At 27.9% G+C, this 17,361-nt stretch overlaps 4 protein-coding genes across 4 annotated transcripts; all 4 read right to left on the bottom strand.

Moving 5' to 3' along the window:
- Nucleotides 1–1,678: 1,678 nt before the first annotated feature.
- LOC134828871 (protein Asterix-like) lies at nucleotides 1,679–2,063 on the bottom strand. Its single transcript, XM_063841859.1, has 2 exons — nucleotides 1,961–2,063; nucleotides 1,679–1,890 (listed from the first exon to the last, which is right to left on the bottom strand). The coding sequence occupies exons 1-2, from the start codon at nucleotides 2,061–2,063 to the stop codon at nucleotides 1,679–1,681; spliced, it is 315 nt and encodes a 104-aa protein (XP_063697929.1).
- A 1,664-nt stretch (nucleotides 2,064–3,727) lies between these two features.
- LOC134830905 (uncharacterized) lies at nucleotides 3,728–11,907 on the bottom strand. Its single transcript, XM_063844518.1, has 8 exons — nucleotides 11,532–11,907; nucleotides 10,878–11,173; nucleotides 7,813–8,772; nucleotides 5,764–6,679; nucleotides 5,206–5,400; nucleotides 5,048–5,143; nucleotides 4,733–4,988; nucleotides 3,728–4,669 (listed from the first exon to the last, which is right to left on the bottom strand). The coding sequence occupies exons 2-8, from the start codon at nucleotides 11,041–11,043 to the stop codon at nucleotides 4,457–4,459; spliced, it is 2,802 nt and encodes a 933-aa protein (XP_063700588.1). The 5' UTR covers nucleotides 11,044–11,173; nucleotides 11,532–11,907; the 3' UTR covers nucleotides 3,728–4,456.
- Nucleotides 11,908–13,096: 1,189 nt separating this feature from the next.
- On the bottom strand, nucleotides 13,097–14,737 carry LOC134831452 (uncharacterized). The gene is made up of 2 exons (XM_063845182.1): nucleotides 13,955–14,737; nucleotides 13,097–13,888 (listed from the first exon to the last, which is right to left on the bottom strand). The coding sequence occupies exons 1-2, from the start codon at nucleotides 14,097–14,099 to the stop codon at nucleotides 13,221–13,223; spliced, it is 813 nt and encodes a 270-aa protein (XP_063701252.1). The 5' UTR covers nucleotides 14,100–14,737; the 3' UTR covers nucleotides 13,097–13,220.
- Nucleotides 14,244–14,693, bottom strand: LOC134828870 (U11/U12 small nuclear ribonucleoprotein 25 kDa protein-like). The gene has a single exon (XM_063841857.1). The coding sequence runs from the start codon at nucleotides 14,691–14,693 to the stop codon at nucleotides 14,244–14,246; it is 450 nt and encodes a 149-aa protein (XP_063697927.1).
- Nucleotides 14,738–17,361: the final 2,624 nt, after the last annotated feature.

Below are 17,361 nucleotides of genomic sequence, written 5' to 3'. Positions count from 1 at the left end.
TACATCCGATTTGACAATTGTCATTTCGTAAAACTTCAATTGATAAGGGTTTTATGAGAAGACTCCTGGAATATCCATCGCAATTGAATACAAACTGCATTTTTTTTATAGTCCAATCTAAGTTATCGTTCAAAGTTGGCAACGGATCACAATCAATCTTAATGTCGGCCGCTTTAATATAATTATAATTAAGTTCGCCAAAAAATTCATTTAGAAATTCTGCTTCTAAAGGAACACAACAGTCAAATGTCAAGCTTTTCAATGACTTACAATGCTTTAATGCCTGAAGAAATTTTTCTTCAACAGCCCAAGTTGTAAATATGTTTGTTTCTGGCATGATTATCGTCTCTAGTTGTTCGTTTTGGATAAAAAACTCTTCTAGATCTTCTGGAAATATTTTGAATTCTAAGTTTCTTATATTTGGTAGAATGTGTGTAATTATAAATAAATCTTCTTGAGTTATCTTTCGTTCTGATATTATTAAAGTTGTCACTGATTCACATTTAAAATCTTTAAGATTCTCGAAAGATTTATCAACAAATGTAATTGATAACGGATCCTTTTTAATTTCATAAATTTCAATTGATAATGGTTTTACGAGAAGTTTCGATGCATTTTTTTCGCTTTTGAATTCCAACTCCATGTCTTTTATAATCCAGTTTGGGACTCCTTCAAAAATAGGCAACGGATTACAGTCAAACTTAAAGTTTTCTAGTCCAATATCACCTAAATGCCGTTCAGTGATCCTTAAGAAATTTTCTTTTAGAGGTATTTCACAACCGACCAACAAACTTTTCAAAGACTTGCGATATTTAACTGCTTGAATAAAATTTTTTCCAATGACGAGCTCTTCCGTATCTAGTTTAAATCTTATTTCAATATTCCGTAAAATGATTTTTTCTAGCTGTTTGTTGCTAATCAAAATTGGTTCTATATCTTCTGAAGCTTCTCGAACTTCCAAAATTTTTATGTTTGTTATTTGAGCTGCAATTTCAAGTATTTGGTCTCGATTAAATTTATTTGACAATATCAAAATTTCCACTGATTCGTTCAATTTTTCCCAAAAATTACGTAATGCTTTACTATTCTTCACTGATTCGTCAAATACATTATCCATTCCTTCGATGATTAGCGTTTCGAATATTTGATATCCTTTGATAACGTCTTTAAAAATTTTATGTTTTCGTGAAAGTTTCATTTGATTTTTTAGAATTAGTTGCTTGCTGTCTTCCATTTTGCTCAAACTTTTGCAATTTTATCGGTTTTTGAATTTAAAGTGTAAAGTTTCTATTAAAGTCAAAATTGAACTGAATTGAATTTTTTTTTTTAAATATTTTTATACTGAAAATCATTCAATTGATAAGATTCAATTTATTTTGCGTATTGCAAATAAATAGCTTGATAAGATAAAAAAATGATATTTTAAATTCATATTTAGGTTTATCGTGGGTTTGACTATATTTTTCATATTCCTGTTAAAGTGGTCAAATTTTATGAACATTTTGAAAAATTAAGAAACGTAAATTCAAGAAAAAATTATTTTTGTCTGAAAATCCAATGAAAACGACGACCTTTGCCCCCGCATTAACCCCGTCACACCAAAAAATTTGTTAGAATTAACAAAAATCCCATCTCTTGACAAATATTATTAATTTATTGCACATCAAAACGTTAAACTTTAGGTTTGGGCAGCCCATGGAGGTAGCATCGGTGCGGGATTCTGCAAATAGCTCATGACGACAGCAGAAACACTCAACATGAACGACGAAAGAACTTGCTTCGCGTCATCGTTGATCCGTGAATTGGCGAAACTGATGCAGGAGCAATAAAGAGCCAGCCAGGCACACCATTTTAGTTTCATCATTAAGCCGCACATTGACATAATCATTCCTGAAACGAAGATAATGAGTTGGAAATTAGGAAATCGCTCAGGTGTCATGTGAAATTGGTACTTGCTCACCTAAAATATTCATGTAGTCTGGAATCAAGTCTTCTTGCTGGTTTGTGTTTGGCTTGTATCTGACAACTTTGTCCGTTCGGCGGGGATCGACTATGGCATTCATCTACAAAGTTTAAAGAAAATTTTATTATTTATCGAATGAAATTTAATTAAATGGGAGTGCTCATCAAAAATAATTTCAAAATAAATCAAGAAAAGATTAAATTTAATAATTTTTGTTGGACTTAAACGAAAGTCTGTTCAATCCGAAACAATTTTGCTCACCTTGGATGATTTTTTGGGTGTTGATTAATTAATAAAAATTAATTTAAAGTAGAAAAAAATTGAGAAATTTATTTAATGAAGTCGGTGACGTTTCCATTGACATTTTCGTATGTGTGTCGATACAGATATATTAGGCGATTCTGATTGGCTGAAAAATAAGGTTATTGGTTCAAAATTAAAAGTCGTTATGAAATCTTGGGTTTTAAAGAAAAAAAAGAGAATTTTCCAAAAAAAAAAATTTTTTAAAAAAAAAGTTTTGAAAATTTTTGAACAAGAAATAAAAATTTTTTTTACTTTAACTTCGCCAAAAAAAATTTTTTTTAGGAAAAATTTTATTTTTTTTGGACTGTCAATGTAAATTTAGAAGACTCAAAAATATGGAAAATTAATTTTTAAAATTATTTTAAATCAATTTTGAACGTTTGGGAAATTCAAGTTTCGCCAAAAATTTAGGAAATACTAAAAGAAATTAAAAAAAAATAAATATAAAAAATTAAACATTTAAAAATAAAAAAAATAACTTTCAACGAAATGAGGGTTGGAACGAAAAAAAATTTTTTTTTGACTGAAAAATAAAAAAAATAATTAAAAATTGATTTCTGCAAATATTTAAATTTTAACTTTTTTTTTAATTTAGATTAAATCTCAATATTTATTTTATAAATAAAAAAAATCTATTTTTTTGTTAATCAATTTTGTTTTTCATATTTATTAATTTAGTTTCTTTTTTTACTACTCAGTAATAATAATTTTATTTAAACATTATTCATAATAATTATAATAATCATTAGCAAAAAATTTCATTTTTTTTATACATTTTACACCGTACACGCCGTACAAATTATTACATATTTCTATGAAATACCATTACGTTTCTTTTTTTAATTAATAATATTATAGCACTATATATTTCATTTCACGCTTTGAAAAATTCTCTCTTCACTAAAAATTAATTTCTAAAATTTAAAAAAAAAATTATTTTTAGTTAAAGAAAATTTTTTCTTCGAATTTTATTGAATAATAAATAATTCAACTTCTAATCCTTATTTTTTTTTAAAGAATTTTAATTATTTTTTGATTGATTGTCTAGTTCACAACTAAACAACGATTCCCGACATCCATTCTGTTTCACTTACTACTTAAATATGTGTTTTTTTATATAAATTAGTGATATTAGTAGTGTACAGTTAAAAGTTTTTAAAATATCAAATAATAAGTTAGTTAAAAATTTTGACTCAAAAATCACTTTTTCCTATATTTTTAGCAGGAAAAAATTGATTAAAAGTCATCTGAAACCATAAAAGTTATTTTTGGTCGTGTTTTTTAAACTTAACAATGAGTGTGAGTTAGTCCGTAGTGCAGAAAAATTAACAACTAACTCTAAATATGTTTTTTTTATTGATACGTATTTATTTTCTTTTGTTTTTTTTTAGGATTTCTGTTTATGGCAATTATTGCATGTGATGTTGTTCCGAGAGAAATGAAGAAAAATTCACAGAGGAAGACTTTTTTATTAGTTTTTATTTGCTAAATTGACGATTTTTTTGAACGTAGTTGTCGCAACCGAAATGCATACTCAAATAAAGGCACTGCCAATAGTTGCTTTAGTCAATTTTTTCAATAATTTTTTATCAAAAATTTCGTCGTTGATTTTTTTTTTCAATGTTTTAACAATTTCATAAGTCAATAATATAATTTTTTTAGTTAACTTTAACTTTTTTTTCAATAATTTTGGAAGCGTTTCCTAATATAAATTTCTAATTTCCTACAAATATTTTTTCTTTTAGAAGCTGTGTAAGCTTTTTTGGTCCTTTTCGGAATTTTTTAATTGAATAATTTCAAATTATTCGTGTCTCATATTTTTTTGAGTTGCGTTGAGTTTATAGAAGAGCAAAAGCGCGTTCTACTACAAAAAAAAAAGTTTGTAAATTTTTTTAGAGCAAATATGTGAGTTTGTGAGTCCTAAGGTTATTAGAGAAGTCTCGTTTTTTTATAAATATTATTAAATAGAAAAAGGAACGAGACTCCTTGAAAGCTCTAGTAACATTTTTTCCACTACAAGGTGACTACTTCTAACATTTTTTTAGTATAAATTTTGTCTTTCGAATTTTTTTCAATGAATTTTTCGCTGATTGCGTCAATTTTTCAACAGGATTTTTCAAAAATCGTAAAAAAAAATTAAGTCTTGCTTAAGGGGTTAATAAATAATAATTAGGACAAATCAATTGTCGTTTAGTCGTCGTCGATGGTGACGGCAGAAATAATGTCGCCCGTGCTGTAAGTTTGACACGAAACACTTCGTTTGCCGCCTTGATGATCGATATAAGGCGCCGCCTTATTTTTATTCGTGTCATTCACCATCGAAAGTTTGTTCAAGTCTTTTGCGTTAATGAGCGCGTCGGTATTCTCATACAAATTGTCTGATAACAACTCGTCGGAAAGGACCTAAAAATATTTTTTTAATTAAATTTTTGATTTTTTTTAGGTTTTTCGAGATAAAAGACTTACACTATCATCCATCGTGCTGACAGCCGATAAAATTGCCTCAAGTTTGTCAATTCGTTCGTGTCGATCCATCTCTTTGTCCGATAAAATGTCGTTCATGAGCATCATTGATTCCGTAATACTTGGCGGTTCCGACGTGTTTGGACTGAAAGTTGTATTGTTGCCACCGCCACCGGATGAATTGTCACTCGGAACACTGTCTAAGCTGGGATATTCTTGATCATTGCCATCGATTTCGTCCTCGGAGTCACTTAAGCTTCTGTTTTTAGATGAAAAATGTTAATTTTAGACTCAGAAAATGAAAATTCAGTGACTTACCGATCTTGTCCGAAACTTTCGAGCTTCTCCAATTTCTTGGCTACCTTATAGGAGCCTTTGAGCTTTTCTTTTTCCTCTTCAGTCAGGTCCAGATATCTGTTTAAAATGAAATTTTTGATCGATTTCGAGAATTTTAATTTGATTTTAATGAAAATTACCTCAAAAGTCTGATTTCCCGATTACTCAAAACGATGTTCTTGCTGTTTCGTTGCAATTTCATCTTCAAATCCTGTACTTCATGTTGAATTTTGCGCTGCTTTTTCTTGCATTTTACTTCATTTGGACTGATAATCATCAAAATTTGTTCCGTACAGAGCTCAGAGAACAATTGACGGTATTCTGGTTTGATCATCCTATGAAAAAAATTTTTTTTTTAATTAATTTTTTTCGAAAAAAGTAAATTTTAACCTTTCAACTATTAAAAAGGGAAGAGATTGAATATGAAAAAGTATAATTTTTAATGGAATTTCTTCAAATTTATCATTTTTCAAACATTAAATTTCAAAAAAAAAAATATTTTTTTTTAAGAAATTGATCATTTTCTTTCAAAAATTTTACAAAACTAAAAAAACTTTAACTAAAAACGTGTTTTTTAAAGAAATTTTAATTTTTTTTGTTAAAAAATTTTTAGAAGTTTTCCAAAAATTCATCAATTTTTGCTTTTTCAGTAGTAAATACTCAAAAATTTCTTAAAAAATAAAAAAAACAAGACTTACTTTGCCATTTTCGCGTACAACTGGTCATTAATCAACACCAAGACATCTCCAGCTGCATACAAAATCATGTCCTTCGTCAATGGTCGTCTTGCCCAATACTTTTGATCGCGTCTATAGATGTTCTTCAAGTGATCCTTCATCGGATTTATCGGCGCATTGTAAATTTCACACAAATTATTCAACGAGACATTTTTCACCTTGTACACGGGCTTTCCGCTATCCTGACACTGAAGCACCGCATGCGCGGATTGCGTATCAAAGACATTCCGCAACTTGATGCCGAACTGCGTGTACAAATTAATCGAGTCATTGCGGCAGTCATGAATCACTTTAATCACATTTTCGCATTCCAGCAACGCCTTGAGACCGCCATCGAGCACAATTTCCGGGCATGCCATCAAATCGAAGATAAATGCCTCGCCGCGCGTCGTTCCGATCTCCACGAGAGTCAATTGGCCGCGAACACCCAAATTTATGCCTTCGCAGTCGACCGAGATGACAGTTTGCTTCTGTTTGCCTTGCTTCAAGAGGGTGTCCGTGACAAAGAGAGATTCCTTCACCGTCACGATCACTTTTGTGTTGTGCAAGATTTTGAGGCGCCACGTGTCGCCGTTGAAGTGATTCACTGCCGAGTGCATGGGACTCGTGTTTGGCGTGTTTTGACGATTGTTGGCGCTTACGTTGTTGCCGCTGCCGCCATTGTTGTCAGTCTGTTGAAGGGAGCCCATTGTGTGTTTGTCTTTTTCCAAGTTGTCGGAAATGGTTTTGATCACAAGAGAGTTGATGCGTTGCTTTAGCGTTTGACGCGCATGAGGCGGTTGAGAGGATTTGTTGGTCGCATTGTTGCTGGCGACAATTAAGCGGTCCGAAATGCTGCCCGTTTTGCCAGGCGGAGGCGTTTCCGGGGATTGGGGAGCTGCAAATGGAAGATATTAATGAAAAATGTTTTGAAAAAAAATTAAAATTATTTTTTTATGTTTTTAATTTTTTTTTTAATTAATTCATCAATTAAAGATGCTAAAAAAAATCCAAAATCAAATTATTTCAGAATTTTCAATAATTTTTTATTTTTTTTTTTTATAAAACGATAAAACACTTTAAAAAATTATTCAAATGAAGGAAAAGTAATTTTTAACAAAAAAAAAATTTAAATAAAAAATTAATTTCAAATATAAAAAAATTTTAAAACCTAAAATTCAAAATTTGAAAAAAAATAAAATAAAATTAAAATTAAAAATTTTAATTTTATAGAATTTTATCCCAAGAAAGTAATTTTAAAAATTAAAAATGTTTAATTAAATTATAAAAAAATAGTTTTTAACTAATTTTTAATTTTAAATTTTAAAATAAAATTTTGAATAAGAAATTCAATTTTGAACATAAAAATTAAAAAAAGTTAAAAATTGAATAAAATTAATTTTTTAAATGCAAATTTGACTATTATCCTTATCAAAAAAAATTAAAATTTTCAAAAATAAAATTTTCAAAAGTCGAAAATTCAATGGGGCAAAATAAAAGAAAAAATTAAAAATTTCATCAAAAATGTCCGTTTTTAGGTCTATTTTCATAATTTTTCAAACATTTTCAAAAAAATTTTAAAAAATTTTCAAAAAATTAAAATTTTGAAAACTATATTTTAACTTGAATTTTTTCTCCAAAAAAAAAAAAATTACTGAATTTTTTTTTAAATTTTTTTTGACAGTTATTTTTGATGAAATTTTAATTTTTCAATTTTTAACTTAAAATGATCTAAAATCAATTTTTAATTTGAGAATTTCAAAAAAAAAAAAATTAAAAAACAACAAAAATGTTGATCAACGATCAAAAATTGCTAAAATTCTGTCATTTTGTATGAAAATAAGTATTTTTAAAATTTTTTTTTTAAAGAAATTTTATTTTAAAAAATTTTGACTTTATTTTTAATTTTTAAAAATTAAAATTAATAACAAAATAAAATTTTTCATAATTTTTAGAAATTCTTTCAAAATAAAAAAATTGTTTTTTACACTTTTTTCCATAAAAAAAAAATTAAGAAGAAAATTTACTCACCCATCAACGAATTTTGTGGACTAACGGGATTTTTCACTCCTGTCGGACAATTATTCGGACACAAATTCTCCAATTTCACTTCTGTCGTCACGAGACTATCAAATCCACTATTCGGCTCACTCGTAATCGGAACTTTACCCTGTCCCAAATGATTTTGCGACACTGGCTCATTCAATTTGAAATCGCCCACTTTGTTGCCTTTCACGCCATTCAAACCGCTTGCCGGCGAAATTGTTCGCGACACCGCATCCCGTTGCGATCCGTTGTTCGGCGCAGCAGCACGTTTCTTGCTTTCCATCGCTTGTTGTGAGGTAAATGCAGCTTGAGCATGTTTGATATGTGTATCGGACAATTTTGGTTTTTGCAGCAAAGCGACTAGATCCGATTGCAAGTGGAAGCAGTCCGAGAAGAGTTTCAGGAAGGTCGACAAGTCGTTGGGCGTCTTGAACATCCGGAACCACTGTTCCTGCGGAAACTTCGAGGTGATTGCGTGGAAGAGCGAAAACACAATTTGCGGTCCTTGGCTCTCAATGGTGTCGGCAATGTAGTCGAGGAGCTCTTGCGTGGCCTTGGTGTCGATCGAGGCGGGCGGCAAATGCAAACGTTCGGATTGCGGGACATCTTGCACGTCATCGCAGCCAATGAGGATGACATTGTCGTCGACAACTTGAAACGTATCCGGATGACGGAGCAAAAAATCCGTAAATTCCTTAATGTGTTGCCCCGAGATGTGCCGCACTTGGGGAGACGCTTGCGAACGATGCCCGAGCAAACTTTTGATGGGAACTTCGGTGCCGATGCCGTATTGCAAGAGTTTGTTCTTGAAATATTGCTTCGTTTCTTCGATGTAGTCACTGCCACCGGTGTCCTTGCTCGCAGCTGCCGTATAAACGTTCAAGTGCACGTAATCGCCATCGATGTTGAAGAGCGCCGGATAATTCGCCAGAAACTTTTTCAGTCCTAAAACGAGAAAAAATGAAAAAAATCATGAATATAGGTCAAGGTTATCAATTTTTGTTTACAAACACCTGTGGACGTTGCTGCGAAACAAACAAAAATTAGAACACAGTCCCTTTCCAATGAAATTTGCCCCAAATAAAGCGATTATCGATCAAGCAAATCTATTAATAGGCACCCCATTGAATAACGTCTTAATAGAGATTTAATGAAAAAAACTGTTTGGTGCCCAATAAAAATCATCATTATGGCTTTTAATTAAAAAATAATGAATTTTTGGCTGTCGGTCGTTGTCGATGCAGACGATTACACGAAAGATGCTTTGTTTAGAAACAATGAACTCGTTTTTGGATGCATGCCAAGACGGTAGTTGTTATAGTAAACATTCATATTTGCATAAATATTTACTATTGCACAATTTTTTTGTCTTATCTAAATTTTGTTGAAAGGAAGGAGGCAAGAGGGTGTCTCGTTCATAATTGATTTGGAAAGTGATTTATGAAAAATTTAGATAAAGTTTGATTTTTAATTATTTTTAAGCGAATTTTTTATAAAAATTTTTGAAAATTCATGAACAAAAAATTAATTTTTGAGATTTTAAATGAAAGAAACTTTCAACTTTTAATTATTTTTTAAAGAAAAATTCAAAAAAAAAAAATATAAAAAAAATTATTTCATAAGAAAAACTTTAAAAAATTATCGAAAAAATTGGTTTTTAAATTTTTATTTTATTTTTGACCACTTTTGGTTGATTTTAAAATATAATTCTTCAAAAAAATTGACGAAAAATTAAATTTTGATCAAAAATTAATCAATTTTATTTGAAACCCTAACAGAAAAGACACAATTTTACTTCATTTTTGTTAAAAATATTCAATCAAATGTTGAAATTCGTCAAAATTTGAGTCAATTTATGCCGAAAAAGGCAAAAAACAATAAGATATAACACTAAAATTTATGATCGTCACAGTGTCAATTACTTTGTCAAAGGTCATTGTCATCAAAAATTGGGTCATGCAACATATTTTAGTCTTTATAAGTCAGAAAATCATAATTTTAAAGTAAACTGTGAGCGATTATGAAAAATTGTGGAAGCTTGTCATCCAAATTTTTGAAAAATTTATAAAAAATTCGAAAAATAATGGTAAAAACTAAAAAAAAACAATTTAATTTTAAGTGAAAAAATTTTAAAAGCGGATATGAAATGAAAAGTTCTAAAAAAAACACTAATTTTAGAAAAATTATTATTTTAAATAATAACAGAGCATAAAAAACACAAAAAAATAAACAAAAAATGATTTGGAGAAATTTTTAATTTTAAAATCCTTTTCGTCATTAAAATGAATATTTTAATTGAATTAAATTTTAAAAAAATTATTTAAAATTAAAATAAATAATTAAATTAAAATAATAGTTTTATTTATATTTTTTTTTAAATAAAAAAAAAATAAATTAAAATAATTTATTTAAAATTTAATAATTATTATCGTAATTTTTTTAATTAATTTAATTTTTATAAAATAAAAATATTATTTAAATTTTAAAATATTTGGCATTTAAAAAAAATTATTTTTTTTACTCCAAAAAAGCTTTTCAAAAAATAATTAACTAATTTTTCCCAAGAACCTCAAAATTTCTATTTTTTTTATGGAAACCATTTCAAATAGATTCTTCCAGCCATAAAACTCCCTAATAAAATTTAATTACCGGTCTTTTGTCACCTGAACTCGTTAAAAAGATAAGACACCCGTAAAAATTCCAATAACTTGCACCCAAAAATAAATTCAGGTGACATTAAAAAATTTCCTTGGCTCATTTATTTCTGGCATCCGCGCCCGTCGCTAGCTCAAGACGATCCAATATCGTTGTAATAGGATTAACACACAAACATCCATAAATTTAATGATCCAATAATTTTTTGTAGGTACTGACATGACAACATGATACGCATGCACAACGCCGAAGACGAAGAAGAACGAGACGGAAGGTAGATAGATAACAGTTTTATGTGTTGAACATCAAACAAAACGCAACGAAAGATGAGATCACACAAAAAATAACAAACAACAAAGCATAAGAAGCAAAAAAAAAACAGGAAAACTTCATACCTGATTGACTTCCTCCAGCAATTTGTCGCATTTCTCGTGTGAATCCGCGCGCCCCAAACTGGCATGAGAGATCGTGCAACGTACGGGGCTCGCCTTTGTCAATGAGTCGCTCCAAGAAGAACAGCAACGTCATATTGCGGGCCATCTCGTATTCCATTGACTCCATTGTGAGCTAAATTTTTGTGTGTTTTTGCGTCTCTAATGCTACTTTTGTTACTCGAGATGTTGTAGGAGTTGCTGATTTTTTGCTGTTTTTCGTGTTTGTGTGCCAAATACTGCTGAATTTATTGCTTTTTCTGCAATGAAGGAGAAAAATTGTTCAAATTCATGCTAAAAGAAATTGTTGACACACAAAAAGGTAAACAACGAGCACTTCAGGGGTCGTTTGGCGAAACAATACGAAGGTATTGTTGATTTTTTGACAAAAATACAGAAAAAAACTTGTTGTCATAAGGAGAGGTGAGAAATTTTCGAAAAAATCACACACTAACGCACGACACGTATCTAGGCAGGTTCGTACGTGAAGAGATTTCAATTGGATTTCAATGGATCAAAGCAAATATCGTACACGTCGTCGTACGAATGTGTAGAAATATTCAACATTTTTTGTGTGCCATGCATTTTTCGAATAGAAAAGGTTTAATTAGCACTCACAATTTGTTGCTGTCTGTCCATCGGCGCAAGTTCACGTCATATTTTGAGCAAATTTTCGTCCAAATAAGCGGATTTCAAATATTTTTCGTGTAAAAAAAATATTTTTGTATTTATAAAGATGAACGTAAACACTCGTCTTTATTTTTTTTTCGTTCTACAAAAAAAAAATTCCTCGACTCCGCAACAGAAAAAATGTTCGTTAATGTTATGTGATTATAATCGATAAATACTAGAGTTATTTTAAGAGGCACATGTTTAATAGCACTAAGTGAGGATTAACGCGGATCCGGATCCTGCGAAAAAACGGGAATTGTTGCACAATTTGAGTTTTTTTCGTTCGAGATGGAGCAAAAGACCTGTTTCTGTGTGAAATTCCTCCGTCACTTGGCCACGATGACATGCTACGGAAGAAGATTTACTGGGTGAGGTGATGCCCAAGGTGAATTTTTCGATGAAAAAAATTTGAATTTCGGAATTTTATTTATCGTTTGAAGAATTTTATTGAATTTTTAGCAGAAATTTATGCTGAAAAAACCAAATTTTAGTAGATTAACATTTTTTAGTTGATTTTTTTATATTTTTTTTTTATTTTATGTTTTTATTCTATTCAGGTCATCAAATTTAATTATTTCACTTTATGTCGCATGATGATTTTGGTCATTTTAATGTAATTTGACTATTTTTATCGTTTTTCAATTAAAAAATATTTAAAAATATAAAGTATTTTCTATTTTGATAAATATTCAAAATTTCTATTTTGATAAAAATAAAAAATAAGAAATTTTTATAAAAAATTCAATAACCAATAAATTTTTTTAAAAATTTTGAAAATAAATTAAAATATTAAAAAAAAGATAAAGAAATTCAAAAAATATAGTGAACTGAAAGAAAACAATCTTTTAATGTTTTATATATTTTCGAATTAAAATATTCCAAATTTAGTTTTGAACTATCAAATCTGAATGAAATTTCTATATAAAATTAATTAAAGTAAAAATATTTTTGACATTTTTTGGAATTTTTTTTACTTTTTTTTTATTATTTTGCCCCATTTGATTTTTGACTTTTGAAACAATTTTTTTATTTGAAAAATTATGAAAAATTAAAGTTAAAATAAAAAATTTTTCGAAAAACAAAAGAAATTAAAAAGACTATTTATGATACAATTTTTTTTCAAAAAACAAAAGAAATTTTTATTTTTTCAAAATTTATTTATTAAAAATTTGCTGAGAAATTTCATATTTAAATGTAGAAGAATTTTTTTTTAATCACGTGACCAAAATATTTTTTTTTCAAAAATTAAGGTTCAGATTTTATTTGAAAATTATATAAACCAAAATTAAATAAATGTTAAGAATCAACGTTTAACGTCTGAAAACGTTTAAAAATCACTAACAAAAATTTTAGTATTCAAATTCAAAAATATATTCAAATATTCAAAAATATTTATTTTTTTATTTAAAGCATTTATTTTTTTTTAATTTTTTATTTCATATAAAAATTTTTACAAATTTTATTAATTTTGGAACAAAAAAAATTATAATTTTAAAAAAAAATTATTCTTTCCGAATATCCTTAAAAAACTAATACCTGTTTTTTTTCCTGAGTTTCATGACAAATTTTAACGTAAAAAAAGAATTTTTTGTTTTTTTTTTTTAAACAATTTCGAAGAAATTTCTTCACAAATTCTTAGTAACGTCTTACTAAACCGTAATAATTCGCTTCATAGTCTTTGATCATCTGAAGTTTAACCTCAGGATCCATTTCGTGTTTTAATTCTTCGCGTTTCTGTTCGTACAACTTTTTAACTTCCTTTTCAAAAATATCATCTACCGGCATTCGGTATTTCACCAAAAAATCATGGTTCATCACTCGAAGTTCATTAAGCGCATAATCGAGAGACATCGTCACGCGTTGTCCATACCACTGAAGGAACTGCAAAGTCACGGATCTCTCGCGTACATTTGGCTCATCGATCAACAATGCCATCAAAGGTGCTCGAATGGAATGATTTTTCAGGTCTTCAAGCAACTCGTAGAGCGAAAATTTGTCTTTTTTGATCATAATATCCGCCTGGAAGCCAATTTCGAAGACTTTTTTAAGCACTTCTTCGGCATATTCGACGTGCTCTTTCGAAAAAAGGATGATTTCGATGTCTTGCGGTTGGTTGGGACGTGAAGTGAAGTAAATTGGAGGCTTTTGTGCCGGAGCAGAGGATTCAACCTTTACGCCAGCTAGTCTAACTTTCATCTTTTTGCTTGTCAACATCGGTTTTCCGTCTTCATTGTGGACCGCCTCGAAAGCAGCAGCTGCTGTCGAAAATTGAATGATTGCGTAACCACTATTGTGAACCATATCTGGAAAAAAACACAAAAAACCTTATCTTTGGGAGTCAAATTTGAATGAAAAAATATTAAATTTACCCAAAATTTGTCCGTATTGCGAGAATCTTTCACGTAAATGATCATCGGTGACCTTTTTCAACAAACCTCCAACGTAAATTCGAGCTTTGGCAGCATTTGGATCCAAAATTACGCCGGGATAATTCTCAATTTTTACATTATCCATGATTTTTTTTTAGTTTTAATTTTTATTTAAATACATTGTTGCAGTCGATTTTGCGTATTTTTTGCATTCATCCGTCAAACTTTGTTCATTTTCCATTTGTTTTCGTTCGTTCACTCCATTTTAAAAGAAAAAAAATATTTTTTTTTACTTTTTTTTCTTGTCAGAATTCTTAATTCTTCTTCGTTTCATAAATTTTAGTTCACTTCCGTGCCCAATCCCGAGATCCTCGAGAGTTTTTCTGTCATCATCTAGTGGCGAACCCTCAAATTTCAGCCAATAAGTCTTCCAAATGTACTTCCAGCGGATTATTTTGCGACCGGCATCTCCCGTTCTCGAGTGATTTAACGTGAATTGCGTGCGAATGGCTTTCTTCACGTGTTCGACTGTCGTTTTTTCTCCTGCTGGCACAATTATCTTCATTTTTGGGTTGGTAGGGCCACGATCCAGCAGCAAAGAGATGCTCTGGCCATACGCAAGAGCGATTAGATTTTTGCATTCGCCTGATGTGATGTCGGGAGGGATGTCCGAAAGGTAAGTGTCGTCTTTCAGAAGGTGTTTGAGACGTTTTTTCGTTAATTTTGATAGTTCTTCCATTTAAAAAATTGGGAAAAAGGTTTTTGATGGAGTTGAAAATGTAAACAATGAATGAATAACGAACGGTGAATGGAATGAAATAAGAAATGGAACAAAACAAATGATTAAAAATTTCAAGGTCATTGATGTTGTTCATTTTCATTCATGTCTGGCTCGATGCAAAAGCTGCAAATTTGGGCTTATCTTTAAATACAAAAATTAAAAAAAAAATAAATCTGTTAAAAAAAATTGTAAAAATTAAAAAATAAATTTATATAAAATTATTTTACTCCAAAAATATTTAAATTAACTTTGAATTTTTTTAAATGTATTTCGGGATGAATTTATTTTTTTTTCTAAATAAATAATAATTTTAATTTAATTAATTAATAAAATTAAATTATATAATTATAATAAAATTTATTTAAATTAAATTAAGGTGAATAAATTTAATATATCCATTTTTTGTCTGGGGGAAAAATAAAAATTAAATATAAAATACAAATATTTTTGACATATTTTGGAATTTTTATATTAAAAAATCAAGAAAAATTACTGTTTATGGTAAAATTATACAAAAAACTAAAGAAATTTGCTTAATTACGACATTTTCTATTGAAATGTTGAAAAACATTTTTTTGAAAGTCACGTGACCAAAATTTTTTTTTTCAAAATTTTTTTAATTTGGTAGATTTTGTTTGATTTTTCTTCACTTTCAAGCTCAAATTTTAAAATAAAATCAACTAAAATTAAATAAATGTTAAAAATCACCGTTTAACGTCTAATAACGTTAAAAAATTACAAACAAAAAATTCAAAAATATTTATTTTTTTATTTCCCCCCTCCCCTCGAGAAAATCCTCATGGGACAAAAAATTAAAATATTAAATTTATTCGCCCAAAATAAAAAAAAAATAAATCCGTAAAAAAAATTGTAAAAATTAAAAAAATAAATTTTTTTAAAATTATTTTACTCTAAAAATATTTAAATTAATTTTGAAATTTTTTAAATAAATTTCGGGAGGAATTTAATTTTTTTTCAAAATAAATAAAAATTTTAATTTAATTAATTAATAATAATTTATATAAATTAAATTAATTAATTTTAATACAAAATTTTAATTTTTTTTTAAATTTGTAAAAAACTTTTTAAAATTAATAAAAACTTAGGAGTAATTTTAAAAATAATTTCTATAAAAAAAATTTAAAAAATGCAAAAAAATGAACCTAAAATAAATAATTTTTTTATGCAAAGAAGAAATTTTTTCGCTTTTATGACACTAAATTTTGACCAATTTAAAGCCCAAAGTTATATTTTTATATTTAGGCCATTAAATTTAATTATTTCACTTTATGTCGCATGTGGATTTTTATGAAGGGGGGGGGGAGAAAAAAAATAAAAAAAAAATTAATTTTTTTTACTACTTTTTTGACGTTTTTGAACGTTAATCGTTGATTGAACACATTAAAATAATTTTTACTTTTATTATTTTAAGTTTTTAAGTCAAAACTTTAATAAAATTTCACAAAATAAAAATTTAAGAAAAAAATAAAAAATTTGGTCACGTGACTCAAAAATTTTTTCATCAAATTTTCGATAGATAATGCGTTTTTAAAGCAAGTTAAGTTCATATCTTATATAATTTTAATTTTTACTGGACATTATTATCGTTTTTCAATCAAAAAGTACCAAAAAATGTCAAAAATTTTCCTTTTTTTTATTATTTTTATTTTTCCCCCTGAATTTTTTCGGCAAAATCGGAGGGGGGGGGTGACATAAAGTGAAATAATTAAATTAAATGGCCTTATTTCATTAAAAAAAATACTATGAAAATTCATATAAAATAAAACAAAACTCACAGAAAAAAAATTTATAAGTAAATTTTCAGCTAATTTTTTTAATTAATTTGAAGCCTAAAAATTTAATAAATTTTTCTAAGGATAACTTCGGCTGATATTGTGTCGATTTTTCAAAAAAAAAAAAGAAAACAAAAAATTTGGGTTTATTATTTTCAATCACTTTATTTCAATTCATTATTATTCATTTCTCTTTTTTATTTATTTTTTTTATACACGCTTTATTAGAGGATTTTTTTTTGTAACTTTAATTTATTTATTTACGGTTTTTTTTAAATTTATGCTGTTCTAATTGATTTTTTTTTATGTTATTGTATGTTGTTCTCTTTATTTAAAACTTCATATACTTTTGTTTTTTTTTTCTATTTACATTTAATTCAGGATACAAAACTAAAGTAATTTAATGAATAGTTATTTTTTTCCTTAATATAGTATCTCACATTTTTTTTGCTCAACTGTACAAAAAGAAGTAACAAACTTCCAGTCTCAACAAAACATCCTTCTCTAAAAATCTTCAATAATAATAACTTTTAAGTAATTATTTTTTTTTTCAATAAAAATTTCTTTTCAGTCGTGACACATTCTTCCTGCGACTTTTTTTCCTTCTTTTTTTTTGTAAGTCGTCCATTTATTCGTATCTTTGGGTTCTCTATTTAATTAATTAATTAACTAATTATAATTTTTTTATCGTTACTTCTTTACATTCGATTGACTATTTATTGTGTGTTTTTTTTTTAATTTTATTTGATATTTGCAAGCTTTTTTGATTTTTTTTACTTTTAAAAAGGTTAGAGGGATTGCTTTTTGAGGCAATTTTTTATTACGGAAAATAT

Source organism: Culicoides brevitarsis, chromosome 2 (genome assembly GCF_036172545.1).
Source record: "Culicoides brevitarsis isolate CSIRO-B50_1 chromosome 2, AGI_CSIRO_Cbre_v1, whole genome shotgun sequence".
NCBI lineage: Eukaryota > Metazoa > Arthropoda > Insecta > Diptera > Ceratopogonidae > Culicoides > Culicoides brevitarsis.
Note: the sequence above shows the minus strand (reverse complement) of the source record. Positions and strands in the feature narration are given on the sequence as shown.

Coding starts and splice junctions, on each gene's coding strand:
- LOC134830905 (XM_063844518.1), bottom strand. CDS start 11,043: ATGGAGTCAATGGAATACGAGATGGCCCGCAATATGACGTTGCTGTTC. Junction 8,773..10,877: donor TGCTGGAGGAAGTCAATCAG/GTATGAAGTTTT, acceptor TTCTCGTTTTAG/GACTGAAAAAGTTTCTGGCG. Junction 5,144..5,205: donor CGGGAAATCAGACTTTTGAG/GTAATTTTCATT, acceptor CATTTTAAACAG/ATATCTGGACCTGACTGAAG.
- LOC134828871 (XM_063841859.1), bottom strand. CDS start 2,063: ATGAATGCCATAGTCGATCCCCGCCGAACGGACAAAGTTGTCAGATAC. Junction 1,891..1,960: donor AGACTACATGAATATTTTAG/GTGAGCAAGTAC, acceptor TCTTCGTTTCAG/GAATGATTATGTCAATGTGC.
- LOC134828870 (XM_063841857.1), bottom strand. CDS start 14,693: ATGGAAGAACTATCAAAATTAACGAAAAAACGTCTCAAACACCTTCTG.
- LOC134831452 (XM_063845182.1), bottom strand. CDS start 14,099: ATGGATAATGTAAAAATTGAGAATTATCCCGGCGTAATTTTGGATCCA. Junction 13,889..13,954: donor GCAATACGGACAAATTTTGG/GTAAATTTAATA, acceptor GTTTTTTTCCAG/ATATGGTTCACAATAGTGGT.